Source organism: Eptesicus fuscus, chromosome 5 (assembly GCF_027574615.1).
Source record: "Eptesicus fuscus isolate TK198812 chromosome 5, DD_ASM_mEF_20220401, whole genome shotgun sequence".
Taxonomy (NCBI): domain Eukaryota; kingdom Metazoa; phylum Chordata; class Mammalia; order Chiroptera; family Vespertilionidae; genus Eptesicus; species Eptesicus fuscus.
This window is the reverse complement of record NC_072477.1, coordinates 44,232,999-44,252,511: the sequence shown is the minus strand read 5'-3', so window position 1 is coordinate 44,252,511 and position 19,513 is coordinate 44,232,999. Positions and strand designations below refer to the sequence as shown.

The following is a 19,513-nucleotide window of genomic DNA, read 5'->3' as shown; positions in this document are numbered from 1 at the left end:
TGCATTCTCTCTGCTTCTTCTCTGCCCATTTTCTCCCAAAGACACTACATTCAGGTGCGCTCCCCCCTCCACCCCGCCCCGCGCCCCCACCCTAAAAAGAAAACCTTGATCTCTTGTCAGATACAGCAGCGACCTGACCTCCGTGGCAGCAGTCCTTGGCATATGTAGCCTGTTGGTGGCGCTTGGCCTCTGGACCACATCCTCGTCTTTGGCTTCTGGGTTCTTCCCTCCCCTGCAGGTTGCTCCCCTTTGCTGGTTCCTCTCATCCTATTGTCTGTCCCCTTGCACGCACCCGGCTCCTCTCTGGATCTCTTTTATCCTGCGCACTCTCCGTAGGACCGCTCACTCAGTCCCCTGGCTTTCTGTCTCCAGCCCAGACACCTTTAGCCTCCAGGCTTGTCTGCTCGGTTGTCCATTCGGCATCTTCCCCTGGATGTCTAATGGGCATCTCAAACTTAACATGCCTAATAACAAATTCCCTATTTCCAAACCTGCTCTTCCCTGCGTCTTCCCCATCTCCATAAATAGCGTGTTCACCTTAAATTGGTCAACCCAAAGACCCGGGAGTCATCCTTGAATTTTCTTTCACACATCAGCAGGTCCTAGCATCTCTAACTGAATTCGGCCACTCCACACTCCACCACTTCTCTCCTAACTGGGTCCACTAGAACTCCCTGGCGAGATTTCCCCAGCGGCCTCCCTGCTGGTCTCCTGCTCCCACCCTTGCTCCCAGATAGTCTTTTCTCCACACAGAGTCACCGTGGTCCTTTTAAAAATCTAGGTCTTGCCACATCCCCACTCAAAATTCTCCAATGGCTACTTCCTATTCCTCTGAATAAAATCCAGAGTCCCTACTCTGGCCTACAAGGTCCTGCCAATGTGGGCTGCCTGCTGTCATTGTCCTCCTCACCATTCTGCTCCTGCCATTAGCCAACTTGTCCTTTCCACCACCGGAAACAAGCTGTCCCCAAACATCCTCACACCTCCTTTTCTCACTTCATTCAAAATAACTGCTACTTCTGACCCTTTATTACTCTGGGTCACCTTACCCTACGTATATCTTTCTGAGCAATCATTACTGCCTCACATATAGTTATTGTGTTCACTGTTTCCCACCCCTACAGACACCCAGACTACAATGTACACTCCAGGAAATCAAGGACTTTGTTTTGATACTGCTATATCCCCTGCACCTAGCACAGGATGATTGCTGGTAGAGGCTCAATAAATGTTTGTGAAAAGAAAAGATAGCACTTTTTAAAATATATATTTTTATTGATTTCAGAGGAGAAGGGAGAGGGAGGGAGAGATAGAAACATCAATGATGAGAGCGAATCATTGATTGGCTGCCTCCTGCACGCCCCACACTGGGGATTGAGCCTATAACCGGGCATGTGCTCTGACTGGGAATCACACTGTAACTTCCTGGTTCATAGGTCAACGCTCAACCACTGAGCCACTCTGGCCAGGCAAAGACAACACTTTTAAATATTAAAACTTGTTTTTTCAGTCAGTGATGATTAAAAGTGTTGTGTATCAGACTTAAATGATTTGTGTCCTTTCCTGTATATCATGTTGGGCCAAACAATCTTGGCCGGTGGGAAAATGCAAGAAAAATAGTAAAAATGCCCAGTAGAGGGAGTGGGTTTAAAAAAGTGAAAATCATTGACTTTCTCCAACATACCTAAACCTGAGGTCAATAAGGTAAGAGCAAAAGAGAAAGTGGGACTAGTGGATTCTAAATTTCACATCAGACCCCTCAGAAGAAAGGGCATACTGCCAATGTTACTTAAAAAATCTTTTTAGCCCTAGCCGGTTTGGCTCAGTGGCTAGAGCATCTGCCTGCAGATTGAAGGGTCCCAGGTTCGATTCCGGTCAAGGGCACATGCCTGGGTTTTGGGCTCCATTCCCAGTGTGGGGTGTGCAGGAGGCAGCTGATCAATGATTCTCTCTCATCATTGATGTTTCTCTCTCTCTCCCTCTCCCTCTCAGAAATCAATAAAAAATGTATTTTTTAATTTTTTTAATCTATCTTAATAATAAAATGCTGGGAAGGCAAATGTTTAAGCATCTCTCGACATGCGTGGATGTGCTTGAAAAAAATAGGATGTTGTATTTCCTGCTTTCTTCCTCACTTACTGCTAAACTTGTCTGAGTCCAAATAGGTGGCATCTCACCACTTAAGGTTTGTTTTCTTTTGTTTTGTTTCCCCAAAGGCAGAGTGGTGGGCATCCTCCAGAAGAACTGGCGGGATTATGTGGTGACATTTCCATCCAAAGAAGAGGTCCAATCTCAGGGGAAAAATGCTCAGAAAATCCTAGTTACACCTTGGGATTACAGAATTCCCAAAATCCGAATTAGCACTCAGCAGGCAGAAGCCCTCCAGGTAGCTGACACTGAACCTCTACTGTTTTCCTCCAGTTTCCACCAGCTCTTGAGCAGTTCCAGAAAACATTGTTAATTCCTTTGCATAAGAAGGCATACAATGCCCTAGCTGGTTTGGCTCAGCGGATAGAGCGTCGGCCTGCGAACTGGAAGGTCCCAGGTTTGATTCCGGTCAAGGGCACATGCCCAGGTTGTGGGCTCGATCCCCAGTGGGGGACTTGCAGGAGGCAGCCGATCAATGATTCTCTCTCACCATGGATGTTTCTATCTCTCTCTCCCTCTTCCTTCCTCTCTTAAATCAATAAAAATATATTTTAAAAAAAGAAGGCATAAATTGTTGATAGCATCTGGCATTTGAGATCCCGTTTTTTTTTAAATTCTAAATATATAGAACCATCTATTAAATAGTCCTTGGTTAATGAATGAAGGCCAGAGAGAAACCGTCCTAGAAAGAGCTGTGTAAGACTACTAGAGAGAACATACATTATCCAGCTGTCCAACACAGAAACTTTGAATAGATACACTGTGCCAACACTAACAAGCTTTCTTCTAGCAAGCGATACAGAAATACGATCACTCTGCCCTGTAGAGATGATATAGTGATACTTCACAGAATCGATTATCCATAAAGGAATATAGCACCAGAGAGAAGACATAAACAAGAACGTTAGAAATTAAACTTTCACTGTGGTGAAGAGTGTAAGCATCACCCAGTTTGATTGGCCTGATGCTTTGCTGTTTCTAAATGAGACAGTGACCTGGTCATTGTGTACCTCCACCTGGGAGCCTTACAGTGTTCAGCTTTCTGAGGCCGGTTGGAAGTACTGCTTTCCTTATCCAGGGTTTGTTAGAAGTTGGGAGCATTGGCGTCAATCACACTGATACCTTCTTCCCCACCAGAAGATGACTTAAGAAATTAACTCCCACACACAAAAAATTAAGATTTTTGTTTTGGGAATTTAATTTGGATTGTGCATAAATGAATTTTTTCCTTGTGTTGCAAATGTTAACTAAAATGTGTTAGTAGGCTTTCTTTTCTTTTTTTTTTTAATGAACTAAAATTTTCAGCCCATTTATTTGATGTAGAGAGGTGATGCCTTCCTCCAAAGCACTGGGCCAGGCATTTATATACCACTAGCAGCCCGTTTGCACGAAGATTCGTGCAATAGACCTTCATTCACCTGGCTGCCTGCACCAGTTTTCTGCCGGCACCGGGGACCCAGGCCTTGGCTGTGGCCACCGCCTTCTGCCTTCTTTCAGGCTTTCCCGGCCTTGGGCTCCGCCACACCCCAACGTCCCCGAAACAGTTTCCTGGTGGGCGTGGCTTGTGGGTGTAGCAAAGGTACGGTCAATTTGCATATTACTCTATTACTAGGTAGGATATGGGCATTTGGTAAAACAGGAAGGCCTGTTTTAAAAAACACACACCCGTTACTTGCAAATTGGCTACTTTTGGAGCGCGATGCGGTTTATCTCTTGTTTGTTTGGTGCTTCTAATTGATCTACTTAACTCCTGGCGCTGGGCTCATGTGTTTTGTTTTTGCTTTTTTCTCTCCTTTTGTGCAGGACTTCAGGGTGGTTGTGCGCATTGATTCCTGGGAGTCGACATCCGTGTACCCAAATGGACATTTTGTGCGTGTTTTAGGAAGAATCGGAGATCTGGAAGGAGAAATTGCAACCATCCTGGTGGAAAACAATATCTCTGTCGCCCCTTTCTCAGAAGCTCAGGTGAGATTTCTCTGAGAACTTTGGCTGGGTGAAAGACATTTTGTACATTTTCTTTTTGCCTTTGTTGTTGTTTGTTTCATCATTAAGAGAGAAAAAATCTTGGCACGTCACAATCCACTGTCTAAAGGCACACATAATGAAAAATTCTCACTCTTCTTTATTCTGTGTTTGGACCAGACTGAAATCAGCTTGAAGTGCAGAGTTAGTTTCCTATAGCTTCACAGCTCTCAAGTTTTTACATTTTCCAACTGTGCTTAAAAATGGTATGTCATATCTTACAGTCAGTATGCATCCATCCCCAGCAACTACAAGGGTACCTAGTTACAGACCCACTGGGCTCTGCTCCCTGTCATAATCATTCACAGAGGCCTGCAGAAGGCTGCGGGAAGCAGCTTGTTGGGCGCCATACATCTCTGATCCTGGGTAAAAAATATCATGCTCATTATGAAACAGCTTTTGTAACCTTTACAGAAGACAAAACTTTCATGAACATAAAGCATCAGCTATTTTCATCACTTTGTGATCTTTTAAAATCCTCATAAATCTTGTTTATTATTCTTGCATAGCTCTATTCCTACTGTGCACATACTATTTTCTGTTCTGCTTCTTTCAGTTAAATTTATTTTTATATATTGATGTAGCCTACTTACTTTTATTTTTTTTAATTTATCTGTATTGTTGAAAATATTATAGATGTCCCCTTTGTTTTGTTTTTTTGTTGTTTTTTTTCCAATTGACTCCCTCCTTCCCGCACCCGCCCAAGCCTACTTATTTTTAATAGTTATGGCAAATTATTGTATATTGATGTACTCTAGTTTGCTTAAGTGTTCCTCAGTTGTTGGGCATTTGAGCTGTTTAATTTTTCAGTATTATAAAAAAATGCTATTTCAAATATGTACTTTTATAAACATTGTGTGTTTTTTCTTCTTAATCATTTTCCTTGTAATGTAATCCTTCAAGTGAGATTACCAAATCAAAGGACATAAAAAATTTAAATAGCTTTTGTTACGTATTGGCAGATTGTTCTTCAGAAAAATTGGACCAGTTTGCATTGCCATCAAGAGCATATGGGTGTTATTTTCAGTGCAGTTTTTGACAGATCAGTAGATATATTAGTAAAATATTTTAGAATATTTTACATTGTTAAATTTTTATGTTTAACATTAGTTTTTGGAGATTATTTGTTGACTTGTTTCAGCTCTTAATGAAAATGTTAGAATAAAATAAAGCCTGGATTAGATTTACAGGACTAGAATTCTCTTCCCTTTTAGCCTACTTAGCTACAAATTGATGGTTTAAGCGGGTAATTATGGAGAGAGAATGTCCTAGATTGGTCCTGCTTAAATTATCTTTGAGGAATACACTTCTTTAAAAAAATAAGCTTTTAATATTTGGGACATGTTGATTTTTTTTCAGGGTTTGACTTGATTTAAAAGCTCAACTACATTTAAATAAATGGATCATTTGAAAATGGAGTAGAGGCTATACCCTTTGTATGCCACCCATTCCTTTCTGCTTGAGCCCCCTAACTAAAGAGGCTGGTGAAAGTTGTGGAACATTCCTGTCAGACTGGGAGGGTCCCCATGGGCAGGAGACTGTTATTTCTATAGACTCCTGACTTTTCAGAGCCTAGCACATTTCCTGACACATATGAGGCACCTGATAAGTCACTATTGATCAAAAGAAGCAAGCACAAGTCAAATGCAGAGGGTAGTAGGTAATGAATGGGGTTTCTCTGAGGTCACATTGAGACTGTCAGAGTAGATTTTTATAGGAAACGTGTGCTGGGGAAGTAATCAATATTTGGCCTCTCGTTGTACAGATGTGTAAGATGCCAGTAAACACACCAGAAAATCCCTGGAAGGTGAGTCCTGAAGAGGAACGAGAACGTAGAGACTTGAGGAAAACCCATCTTGTATTCAGCATTGACCCCAAAGGTTGTGAAGATGTGGATGACACACTCTCAGTCAGAACCTTAAACAGTGGCAACCTGGAGCTCGGGGTCCACATTGCAGATGTCACACACTTTGTGGCTCCAAATTCTTATATTGACATTGAAGCTAAGACAAGGTAATGCTATTTGAAATCAGCAGTGTGATTACGTGTATGTCACTGTAACATATTTTGTAACTATGCTAGTTTCAGATTTCCAAAACATAGATTTCACAGTTTATTACAATGCTGAAGATCGCTTCCAGGAGAAGAAATTGAGGTACACTTCCCCTTTTCCCTTTAGAAAAATAGTACCTTGATCAATGTACCTTACTTTTTGTAACAGAACCTTTTCACACATTATTTCCTTCTAAATTGAAATGGGTTAAATTTTTCATGTAGCAATATACTATTTTATATAAATACTGGATCATTACACTCTAATTTTTTTTTTTATACAACTAAGAGTCGTGTCATTTTCTCTTTCTTTTTTTATATCAGTGGAAGCATACTCAGCCCGAAGCGGCATCGCTTAGAAAAGTGGGAACATGGGAATAGCTTTATTACCCAGTCGGCTGCACTTTATGGAAAAACAACAGCCTTGGGGAATTTGTACTGAGATTTTGGCCGTTTACCTCACAGCAACCCATGCAGTCAGCAGTTGTACTTCTTGCTGCTGAAGGTCATGTACCGTATGTGTGTCTTTCACAGGGCCACCACTTACTATTTAGCAGACCGACGCTATGATATGCTGCCCTCCATCCTCAGCTCGGATTTGTGCTCCCTTCTGGGAGGCGTCGATAGGTGAATTCATTATTTTTACCTGTGTGACATCTGGTGCTCTTGCTTCTGGTCTCTTTCTCCTCTTATTTCTAACACACTCTATCACCCCACACCCCACCCCTGCTTCCTCCCTGTATCCTCTGCACCACTCTGTACCACTTATTTTCAGAAAGCTTTATTTCTCCAGCCTTCTCTTCCCTTCCTCTCTCTCCCTGTGAGGCGTTTCTCCCTCTGCTTTTTGGCTTTTTAATGTTGGCTAACGTCTGGGAACATTTGTGCATATATAGTCCCTGGTTGAGGCTGTTTTGCATAAGGAGCATGAACTTAGGAAGGTGTGTTGTTATTTTTTTGTAGTTAAAGTTTCTATCTATTATTGAATAGGTAATAAAACCATGTAGTCCAAAAATTTATACTTCTAAAACATATTTAGTGAAAGAATCTCTCCTATCACTTTCCCTTAGTTACCAATCTATATATATAAAAGCCTAAGCAACGGTTGGACCGTCCGACTGGTAGCTATGATGCACACTGACTACCAGGGGGCAGACGCTCAATGCAGGCGATGCCAAGCTGTAGTGACTTGGCAGCTGCGGTTCTCAGGTGATGCACTGGAAACCAGAGAGGAGGGAGCCCAATTCCGGGGTGCGTTACCTGAGAACTGCCCTCTCACAATTCGGGACCCCTCGGGGGATGTTAGAGAGCCGATTTCAGCCCACAGGCCAGGCCGAGGGACCCCACCAGTGCACGAATCTGTGCACCGGGCCTCTAGTTTTGTACATATTTTTCTAGGTATAACATACATAAGCACAAGTATAGACATGTGGTCTGTCTTCTTTTTTTTTTTTTTTTTCCAGAGAGGAAGGAAGAGGGAGAGAGAGATGGAAACATCAATGATGAGAGAGAATCATTGATCGGCTGCCTCCTGCACACCCCCAACTGGGGATTGAGCCCACAACCCAGGCATGTGCTCTTGAGTGGAATCAAACCCAGGACCTTTAATCCACTGAGCCAAACCAGCTAGGGTGACATGTGGTCTTTCTTTTTTACACAAATGGTGATACGTGTTATATACAGGTCGGGGCAAAAGTAGGTTTACAGTTGTTTGTGTGGAAAACAATACCATAATTAATAAACCTGTACTAAATTACTTGGAACATAAGTCATTTCATATTTTAAAAGGACACTGTATCTGGAGGATAAATTCCTAAAGTGGAATTTCTGTGTCAAAGGGTATATGTAGCCCGGCCAGCGTGGCCCAGTGGTTGAGCGTCAACCTATGAATCAGGAGGTCACAGTTTGATTCCTGGTCAGGGCATATGCCTGGGTTGTGGCCTTGATCCCCAGTGTGGGGTGTGCAGAGGGCAGCTGATCAGTGATTCTCTCATCATTGATGTTTCTATCTCTCTCTCCCTTTCCCTTCCCCTCTGAAATCAATAAAAACATATTTTTAAAAAATAAAATTAAAATTAAAATAAATTAAAAAAAAAAAAACCTTGAAAAAAAATTTTTAATAAATTTTTTAAAAGGTATATTATATAGATTTAATCAAATTTCCCTGTAGAGGTCACAACAATTACATTCCCACCATCAATGGATGAGAATGCTTGTTTCCCCACAGCCTTGCCAACACAGTATGTTGTAATTTTTTAACTTTGCCAATTTGATAGATGAAAATTGTATTTTAGAGTGGTTTTAGTTTGCATTTTAATTCAACTACTACAAGTAAAGCTAAAACATTTTTATGTTTAATAGTCATTTACGTATCCCTTTCTGTGAATCATTACATGTTTCTTTGCCCTTTTTTGAGTTTTTGATCTATTTAGTAATTGATTTATAAGAGCTTTTTTGTATCTTGGGGAAAAATAGTGGGGTTTTTTGTTTTGTTTTGGGGGCTTTTTTTGGTGAGGATATTTTTTTCCTTTCCTTTTTAGAGAGAGTGGAAGGAAGGAAAATGGGGGTTAGAGGGGAGAGAAACATTGATGTGAAACACATCAATTGGTTGCCTCCAGCACATGCCCTCGACCAAGACTGGGGACTGAACCAATGTGCCCTTGACCAGGAATCGAACCCCAAATCCTTCAGTGTGCCATCCGGCACTCTAACCACTGATCAACACCGGCTAGGGCTAGCCCTTTGTTTTTTATGAGTTGCAAACGTTGCATGTTTTTAAATAGAGTGATTTGGTAGCTGAGTGGTTCTTTAGTAAGTGGTCTTTTTGCTAATTTACCTACCATCAACACTGATGTCATAGTTCAGTGTCATTCTATAGGATTTGAAAGGCTTTGCTCTTCTTTACTAGAGAGCCAGTAGACTTGACTCCCTCTGTCAGTGCTATGCTAGTCTAATTAAAATGGAAAGCTGTAAGGTAGGAGTTCTAACATTACATGTGAAGTCATTTCAGATTTGCTCAGAGCTCAACAAAATCTAGTCTAACTTTGATTTAGTGGTGGAGTGTTTAGGTTGAGACATCAGACCAAAAACTTGTAGCAATGCCATTTATTTCAAGTTACACTTAGGGTCTAGTTCTGCTTGCTTCAAAAATGGAAGGATTCAATAATCATTTCAGTGTTACTGGTTTGTAGGTATGCTGTAAGCATCATGTGGGAATTGGATAAAACCTCCTATGAAATTAAGAAAGTGTGGTATGGCAGAACCATTATTCGATCATCATACAAACTGTTTTATGAAGCAGCCCAGGAACTACTGGACGGAAACTTTAACATCATCGATGATATTCCAGAATTCAGAGACTTGGATGAGAGGAGCAGACAGGCCAAGCTAGAGGAGTTAGTGTGGGCAATTGGAAAGCTGACTGACATCGCACGCCATGTCCGAGCTAAACGAGACCTCTGTGGTGCCCTGGAACTGGAAGGGGTAGAAGTTCGCGTACAGCTGGATGAAAAGAAGAACATTCGTGACCTCATCCCCAAGCAGCCCCTGGAAGTCCATGAGACGGTGGCTGAATGCATGATCCTAGCCAACCACTGGGTAGCCAAGAAGATCTGGGAGAGCTTCCCTCATCAGGCCTTGTTGCGCCAACACCCTCCTCCACACCAGGAGTTTTTCTCGGAGTTAAGAGAATGTGCTAAAGCGAAAGGCTTCTTCATAGATACACGGTAGTTCCTCTCTTGAGGGGGCAGAGGAATGGGAGGGAATGTTGTACACTTATTTATCTTACAGTAGATAAAATGTGATAGCCAGATCGTTGACCAAAAATAGAAAACTTCTTGGCTTTTTCTTCATATACTAAAATGTAGGTATAGTAGCCTCAAAATTAAAACAAGTCTATTGAGGCATAATTTTGACCCACTACAATTTGTAGTACAGAAGCAAAGAACCTTGATTTAATTTCATCTAGTCCTCAGGCAAATCCCCCAAAATAATTCTATTTATTTCACTACTTTAAAAATGCAGCAGATCATAAGGCTCCACACTGATGGCAAATTAGTCTAAGCCACCATGGATAGAGACTTTTTACTCCCTACCTCCAGGATAAAATGTTTCCCTTTAAAAATGATGTATAAGAGGATTTTTCAATATTTTATTTTGAAGTAACAGGTGCTAATTTTATTCATTAATCAAAGTGGATTTTTTGCCACTATCTTAGCTGATGGTATCTATTGCTCACGGTATTGCTTTGCTTTCCTATTCCTCATTCTCCATCATTCCTTTCCCTCTTTTCTCTTAGTGGGCTACATACGGAACTGAATTATATGCTCTATTATTAAATTTTTAGTATAATCCTATATTTCCTGTGGGTTTTTTTAAATTTTTAAAAAATATTATTTTTTACTGATTTTACAAAGAGGAAGGGAGAGGGATAGAGAGATAGAAACATCAATCGGCTGCCTCCTGCACGACCCCTATTGGGGATCAAGCCCACAATCTGGGCATGTGCCCTGACCAGGAATTGAACTGTAACTTCCTGGTTCATGGGCCGACACTCAACCACTGACCCACACCAGCTAAGCTATTTCCTGGATTTTTAAAAATTATTTGAGAGTAAATCAATAGAATGATTTATCTCTCTTTAAATAATAATAATTTAGGTTTATTTTACTTGTGTACCTCATTTAGTTTAGTTTTTTAACTCTATCTGGCTCTATAATTCTTGATTTAAAAAAATGAAAAAGTCCAGCCCTCACCGGTTTGGCTCAGGTGGTTGGAACATCATTTGATTCCTGGTGGTTTGATTCCCGATCAGGTTACATACCCAAGTTGTAGGTTCGAACCCCAGTTGGGGCATATACAGGAGACAACTGATCAATGTTTCTCTCACATTGATGTTTTTCTCTCCCTCTCCCTTCCTCTCTCTCTTGAATCAATGAAAAAATATCCTCAGGTGTGGATTAAAAAAAGAAAAGAAAAAGTCTATTCTTTGACCTACAGTATGTTTAGGTTAAGGGTGTTAGTTCAACAAGTATCTGACCACCTGCTTTGTGCCAAGCATTAATTTAACCTTGCAGGTATTACCACATTACTCTTTACTACTCAAGAAACAGACTGATGAGTGAAGTTTCCCTCAGAGTGTTAGCTTACAAGTCATTGCTGGGGACTAAATAAAAGTTCTTCCATTTTTTTATCAGGTCCAATAAGACACTGGCTGATTCTCTGGATAACGCGAATGACCCTAATGATCCCATTGTAAACAGACTGCTCCGCTCTATGGCTACGCAGGCCATGTCTAACGCCCTCTATTTCTCCACTGGATCCTGTGCGGAGGAGGAGTTCCATCATTATGGTGAGTGATAAAGTTTTCCTTCTGTGGCCCTAACCTTGAGCTGGTTGTTTCAAAAGTAGTTTTTGTTATTTATTTTGATCTTTTGGTTCTTTTTGAAGGTCTTGCATTAGATAAATACACTCACTTTACTTCTCCAATAAGAAGATATGCAGATATCATAGTACACCGATTGTTAATGGCAGCCATTTCAAAAGATAAGAAAATGGAAGTTAAGGAAAATTTGTTCAGCAACAAAGATCTTGAGGAATTATGCAGACATATCAACAATAGAAACCGAGTAAGAGGGGTTTTAATTTCTCTTATCCAGTATCTCTTTTGCTAAGAGAATATCACCTTTTATTGTGTAATAGAATGAAGTACCATATATTCTAGCAAATTAAATGTTAGAATCATTCTAACCAATGAAATAACATGAAAAATTATAAAGCTTGTTGAGTAGCTCTTAATACATTTACAAATGTCCTGAAGTAACTTAGTGTGAATTTGGAAGATTTAACAATAGATGGTTTTCCCTAAAATGTAGAAAAGTAAAAAATCATCTATCATCTTACCATCCAGAGATAACCATTATTAACAATTTTAGATAATGCTTATTTATAAAAATATTATACCATCCATGTTGTTTTGAAATCTGCCTTTTTTTCCACTTAAAACATCTGTTATTGATTGCACACCATGTCAATATACTTACATCATTGTTTTAGAAGCTGTTTTGTGTACTATTTCATATTGTTGCTAGTGGCTTCAATATTGCACAGCATCAAACTAGACGATTTGGTGACACATAAAATTAGAAACTACCTTAATGTTTAATATAATTTTCTATATCCAATGTTCTATAGTTCTGTGCTTTGCAGTATTATTATAGCCACTGGCCATGTTGGCTATTTAAATTAAAAAATTTTAATTGATGCGAGAGAAACATCGATCAGTTGCCTTCTTCATGTGCCCAGACCGGGGATCAAACCTGAAACCTAGGTATGGGCCCCAACCAGGAATCGAACCTGCAACCTTCTTGGTGTATGGGATGACGTTCCAACCTGGGGCAGAACCTAGCCGTTTTGAAGACATTGTTTCTGTGGGACTATAAATTCATGTTTCTTCTGGAATGTCAGAGAAGTCTGTCATCATGCTTTGGGGTTGTGCTTCTTACAGGCAGCACAGCATTCTCAGAAGCAGTCTACTGAGCTCTTCCAGTGCATGTATTTTAAAGACAAAGACCAAGAAACTGAGGAGCGTTGCATAGCCGATGGGGTTATTTATTCAATTAGAACAAATGGCGTGCTTGTATTTATACCAAGGTATGTTATGTCTAACATAAAAATTGTTAATAAATTATAGTTAAACTAAAAATGTAGAGCAACAAACAATACTTTAGATATAATTTAAGATTTATTTTAGCAATTATTATTTTTTAAATATATTTTTATTAATTTCAGAAAGGAAGGGAGAGGGGGAGAGATAGAAATAGCAATGATGACAGAAAATCATTGATGGGCTGCCCCACACTGGAGATCGAGCCCGCAACCCAGGCATGTGCCCTGACCGGGAATCAAACCATGACCTCCTGGTTCATAGGTCAATGCTCAACCGCTGAGTCACGCCAGCCAGGCTTTTAGCAATTATTTATAGTTACCATATGTACATAATGTATTATACACAGTAGGGAAAAGTAGGTTTACAGTTATTCATATGGAAAATAATAGAATAAATAATAAAAGAATAAACTCTTGTGTTTCACATACAACTGTAAACTTACTTTTGCCCCATCCTGTATAATTCACTATAAAAGTATAAAAGATTAGAATCTAGTATATCTGTATCAGTCTTAGGATAGGATTTTACTTATTTAGCAAGATATTTTGTTTGATCAATGAAATAAAAATTTAGAGGTAAATCACAGGAAAAATTATTTTTAATTTAAAAGAAAAACTAGCATTCTAGATAAGTATTCCAGATCTGCATACTAAGAATATATTATCTCTGGATTTTTATTCTGGCAATGATTCAGGTTTGGGATTAAAGGTGCTGCTTACCTAAAAAATAGAGATGGCTTAGTAATCTCATGTGGGCCAGATAGCCGTTCTGAATGGAAGCCAGGATCCCTTCAACGATTTCAGAACAAAATCACCTCTACCACAACAGCAGGGGAATCTGTTACGTTCCATTTGTTTGACCATGTAACAGTAAGTCTTGTGTTTACATTACATATTGCTTTCAGTGTAAAGAACAAAGAATGTGATTTAATAATACGCATTTTATCCTCTGTGATAGGTGAGAATATCCGTACAGGCCTCACGATGCCATTCTGATACAATCAGGCTTGAAATAATGAGCAACAAACCATACATGATACCAGATACAGAACTTCTTCATCAGAGTGCCCCCTTGCTAAAGAGTGACTTGGTGAAGGAAGTAACTAGATCTGTGGAGGAAGCTCAGCTTGCCCAAGAAGTCAAAGTAAACATCATTCAGGAAGATTTTCAAAAATACTGCCAAACCAAGGGAAGAAGCCTGTACATGCTTCTAGAAGAGATACGGGACCTAGCTCTCCTAGATGTCTCAAACAGTCATGGAATATGAAATACTCATCTTACTTCAATAAAATAAAAGGGTTTTATGTGAATGTTTTACCCTCTTTCCAACAATAACGTTAGTCGAATTTTTGTGTCACCCAATGTTCTAATCCATTGAGATTGGGTAAATATTTCACATACTGTAGTCCCCCCTTACCTGCAGTTTTGCTTACCATGTTTTCAGTTACCCACAGTCAACCACAGTCCAAAAATATTAAATGGAAAATTCCAGAAGTAAACAATTCATAAGTTGCAAAGTGCATGCCATTCTGCCTAGCATGATGAAATCTCGCTGTCCTGCTTCATCCCGTACAAGACATGAATCTTCCAGTGTACCCACAGCAAAGCAGTATATGCAGTCAACCTGTTAGTCACTCAGCCATCTTGATTATCAGGTTGACTGTCAGGATTGCACTGTTTGTGTTTCAAGTAACCTTTAGTTTACTTCATAACGGCCCAAAAGTGCCGGAAGCTAATTCCAGCATGTCATAAATGCAAGAAGTTTCATCAAAAGGTTGATAGAACCTTGAGGATTGCCTGCTGGAAATGGCTAAGGGCATTTCCCCACACCTAAAGATTTGCATAAATGATTGCTTGCTGCCAGACAGATGAGGGCATTTTAATCTACATGTTATTGCCTCCTACTGGCCAAACACCTGAATAGTTGTAGGCAGTTCCCCCAATCTGACAATGGATTCTATATACTAAACCTTGCCTTTGATGTATTCTACTTTGCCTTAGAACAATTTGTGTTAATTAAAAGCAAGGGGTCCAGAGAGACAGAGAACTTGGTTACTATAGCCAAGCTCCTCTGGCTCCCCAAAATGCCTTCCAAAATTATGTTTCGTCTCTAGACTCTTTAATAATTTACAGCAGTCCCTTCTCCAGATTCCTGAACCCTTCTAGATGCTGGACAAGACCCCCAGCACAAAAGCACAAAGTGATGCTGATAATTCACATGTGCCACAGAGAAGCAATAAAGTGCTTCCTTAAGTGAAAAGGTGACAGTTCTCAGTAAGGAAAGAAAAAGAAATTATATGCTAAGGTTGCTAAGATCTACAGTAAGAATGAATCTTCTGTCTGTGAAATTGTGAAGGAAAAGAAAATTCATGCTAGTTTGCTAAGAGACCACATTCACATAGCTTTTATTCCAGCATGTTATAATTCTATTTTATTATTAATTATTGGTGTTAATTTCTTACTGTTTCTAATTTGTAAATTAAACTTTATCATAGATATGTATATATAGGAGAAAACACAGGATAGGTAGGTTTTGGTACCATCCAGTCTCAGACACCTACTGGAGGTCTTGGAAAATATCCCCTGGAGCTAAGTGGGACTACTGTATGTGTAAAATGTTTTCTCATCACTAAAGTTGCATTAAATAAAGTACAATTAGGTCACTATGGAAACTGATTTTTCAGAAATGAATAGTGAATGTTGGCTCTGCAAATCAGGTTGCCAGTTGTTTTTTAATAAACCCAGAATTAATATTTGGTTAGCTTGCCTAAAAACAGTTCTTTCAAATCAGTTCTTTCCACTAATTACAACAGTGGACCATTTGAGTCATAGTCCCGTCTGACATCTGTCAGATTAACTTTTCAGTCACTTTCAGATAGTGAGACTTGGTCCTGTCCACCTATCCCTTTTAAACTATTTCATATTTGACTCTAACCTCCCCTGCTATCCCCAGCACCAGTTGGTGATAGGGCATAGGAGTAGAGTGGGGTGCTCAGGTAAGCTCTGTTCTCTCAAACCTCCCTTTCCACCCTCATTTTTTATAATGAGTTACATTGGTCTTGCTCTTGTTGGAGACTTGTCCCTTTGCCAGCAAATCCCACCACTGGAAAAGTAACTGCCCTTTCCCTTTGTCATCTCCTCTAATCCAGCTGGTGAGGGTGAAGAGCAGAACAAGCCATCCTGAGAAAGCAGTTTCTCTAGCCATTGGTTGGATCTAAAGAGACTGGGCTCCATCTTCTAGCTGATCACCCTACTGACAGCGACAAGCCACAATCCTCAAAGCTTATGCCTCTTGGCCCTTTACTATAATGGCCCCCAGCAAGACTACAGCCTCCCTAGCCCCCCATATCTCTATATTCTTGTACTCAACTTCCTGGCCTTTCAACCAAACCATCCCTGTCACTCTCCACCCCACCTGAATCAACAAGCCTGAAGAGAGCAAGCTGCCCAACTTCATGGATGGAAGCCACTTCAGAACCCATCCCTCTGTCGGTCTTTCTCATATAAAGCAACTCTCCCATCTCCTAGTTTGTAAAAACTAGCTTTGACTTTCCCTTTCCCCAATGGGAATCTCCTGCCAAGAACTAGAGAGACTTTCTTTAAACTTAGTTGTCAATGTAGTACTTCCTTATCTGTAATTACCCCTCTAAAATCCCCAATCCAGGTGGGGAGAAAAAAAAAGAAAGAAAATCCCCAATCCTTGGAATCTCTCAACTCAAAGGTCTCCTGTGAACCTGCCATATTCTCATACTTTTCAAGTTTCTCTCCAACTGGTCAGTAGGTACCAAGGAGCATTTGAACCTCCCTAGCTCCTAGGCAGGCCAGGCAATATATCAACCTTTCATGTGACCCTTTAAATATTAAAGTCATTTCTCAAAATACATGTAAATGCATATAAAAACCTTAACCGTTTTACCAAAAGTGAAAATTGCTCAACTAAATAGCAATAAGAAACTTTTATAGAACCAAGATGGTGGCATAGGTAAATGACGTTACTCACAGCCTCCCACAACCACATCTGAAATACAGAGCAACCATCCTTCAGAACTGCCTGAAATCTGGCTGAATAGAACTCCTACAAATAAGAAAATACATCGAGACTAGTGGGAGGGGTGGAGGCACATAATAGGCTGTTCAGACACCCACATCTGGCATTTTTTTTCATTAAGAGGGATATCTTGGCTGCAGAAGCCTCCCGAGAGAAGCAAGGGGTCCCAGGGTTCCTGAGCTGAGAATCCTATATAATAAAAGCCTAATATGCAAATCGGAACAGCGGAATGATAGGTAAAACAACCGATCACACACTGACCACCAGGGGGCAGACGCTCAACGCAGGAGCTGCTCCCAGCCCACAGGCCCCAGACCAGCCAAGGCAGGTGCCAGCGGGGTCCACCCTATCTCCCCGCCAGTCACCCCACAGATCAGCCCTGATCACCAGCCAGGCCTAGGGACTCTATCCGTGTACAAATTTCATGCACCAGGCCTCTAGTTTGGGCTATAAAAACCAGCAGGGATTGGCTGAGTGATACAAAGGCTGCTGGAGACCCAGGTAGTTTCTCAGAAAGAGCCAGTGCTCAGACTTACTTCCTCTGAGCTGTAGCGCTGGGGCAGCAGCTTGGCCAGGGGGATGGGGGAGATCCAGGAACATATGGGGGACATCTGGATTATCTAGCATTGGAGCAAGAACTCAGGGGTGGCTTTCTCTCAGACGAGGCTGTTCACTGGGGTCATTGTTCCTATGCTGAAATCTCCCCTGTCACAGAGCTGTCGTGCAGCCATATCTGAGTTTCTATCAGCTTGGTTCATACTGTTCGCTCCACCTGGAAATTCCCAGAGGCTACACCTCACCCAATTTGCTGCCCCACCCAAGCTGTTTGCAGTGGCTTTTCCATATGAATGGCCTGTCCTGGCTCAGGTTTCAGACATTCCTAAAACCTCTCAAACATGCAGCAGCTGGCATCAGGGTGCCCCATATCTATGAATTAGAAGCCCAAGATCTGGCACTAGCACCAGCCTGCCTTGCTTCATAGCTTGGCCTCAGCTGGGCACTTCTAAGCCCAACACAAGAAGCAGCCATCTGCAGATAGCTCTGTAGCTCCTGCCAGGTGGCCCCAGGCAGTGGCTGACTTTGCACCTCCCAGGAGGCCCCAAAGCCACTATACCCGGTGGACAGTTTCAGACCATAGCAGATTACAACTCTACACATCCACAAGCAACACACTCAAGGGGAAGACTCAGCAGCAAAGCCCCACTGAAGCAAGTCCTGCTCCATAGGAGTGCCTCCTGCACAGCAGCTCTTCCACTGTAGCCACAGCTGGCCCTCACAGCCAATAGAGGTCAATTCCTCCCAGTGATGCCAACAGCAACCAAGGCTCAACTACAATAAGACTGTTTACACAGCCCACACGGGGGGAACTTAGAGTGCCCAGATTATGTGACTGGGGAGGCTAAGTCACTGGGCCCTCCAAGACACCTACTACACAAGGCCACTTTACTAATCAGTAGCTCTACCTAATACATAGAAGCAACACAGGGGAGCAGCCAAAATGTGGAGTCAAAGAAACATGTCACAAATGAAAGAACAGAAGTCTCCAGAAAAAGAACTAAATGAAATCGCAGCAAGCAAACTACAGGATACAGAGTTCAAAACAATGATTATAAGGTTGCTCAAGGATCTTAATGAGAGCTTCGAGAGACTTAGTGAGATGTTCAGGATCTTAGAATTTCAAAGATATGAAAAAGGACCAGTCAAAAATGAAGGATACACTAACTGAAATGAAAAATAATTTACAGGAAATGAACAGCAGAGTAGAGGATACCAAGAATCAAATCAACGATTTGGAATATGAGGAACCAAAAAACACCCAGTCAGAAGAGCAAAAAGAAAAACAAAATCCAAAAATATGAAGACGGTGGAAGGAGCCTCTGGGACAACTTCAAACATACCAACATTCACATTATGGGAGTGCCAGAAAAAGAAGAGAGCAAGATATTGAAACCTGTTTGAAGCAATAATGACAAAAAACTTTCCCTACCTGGTGAAAGTAATATATTTACAAGTCCAGGAAGGGCAGAGTCTCAAACAAGAGGGCCACACCAAGACACATCATAATTAAAATGGCAAAGGTTAAAGACAAAGAGAGAATCTGAAAAGCAGCAAAAGAAAAGCAGTTAGTTACCTACAAGGGAGCTCCCATATGACTGTCAGCTGATTTCTCAACAGAAGAAGAGGAGGATAAGGAGGAGGAGGAGGAGGAAGAGGAAAAAGAGAAGGGAGGAGGAAGAGGAAAAAGAGAAGGGAGGAGGAAGAGGAACAGGAGAAGCATAAAATGGCAATAAATACATATCTATCAACAATTATATCTAAAAATCAAAATAAACGAACAAGGATTCTAATGAACAAAATAAACTGATGAATAAAATAGACAAATCTCAGTGGGAAGGGGGGCGGGGGGCAGGAAGAGATTAACCAAAGATCTTATATGCATTTATACCTTACCTATGGACACAGACAATAGGGTGGTAAAGGCCTGGGCACGGTGGAGGGAGGCAATGGGGGGAAAGAGGGATATCTGTAATACTCTCAACAAAAAGATTTTTTTTAAAAAAGAAACTTTTATAAAGCATC

At 40.9% G+C, this 19,513-nt stretch overlaps 1 protein-coding gene across 3 annotated transcripts in view; it reads left to right on the top strand.

Annotated features, from left to right (window-relative positions):
* The window catches only part of DIS3L (DIS3 like exosome 3'-5' exoribonuclease), a 32,514-nt gene extending 18,307 nt beyond the window's left edge, over positions 1-14,207 (top strand). Inside the window, exons 8-17 of one of the 3 annotated variants that reach the window (XM_008139106.3) lie at positions 2,217-2,386; positions 3,952-4,113; positions 5,936-6,183; positions 6,757-6,849; positions 9,411-9,944; positions 11,415-11,569; positions 11,668-11,846; positions 12,725-12,870; positions 13,581-13,755; positions 13,844-14,207. In XM_008139106.3, the coding sequence (XP_008137328.2) occupies positions 2,217-2,386; positions 3,952-4,113; positions 5,936-6,183; positions 6,757-6,849; positions 9,411-9,944; positions 11,415-11,569; positions 11,668-11,846; positions 12,725-12,870; positions 13,581-13,755; positions 13,844-14,152 (2,171 nt within the window). In that variant the 3' untranslated portion in view covers positions 14,153-14,207. The remainder of the gene's footprint in view (positions 1-2,216; positions 2,387-3,951; positions 4,114-5,935; positions 6,184-6,756; positions 6,850-9,410; positions 9,945-11,414; positions 11,570-11,667; positions 11,847-12,724; positions 12,871-13,580; positions 13,756-13,843) is intronic. The other 2 variants (XM_028141885.2, XM_028141886.2) reach the window with 2 other exon arrangements.
* Positions 14,208-19,513: the final 5,306 nt, after the last annotated feature.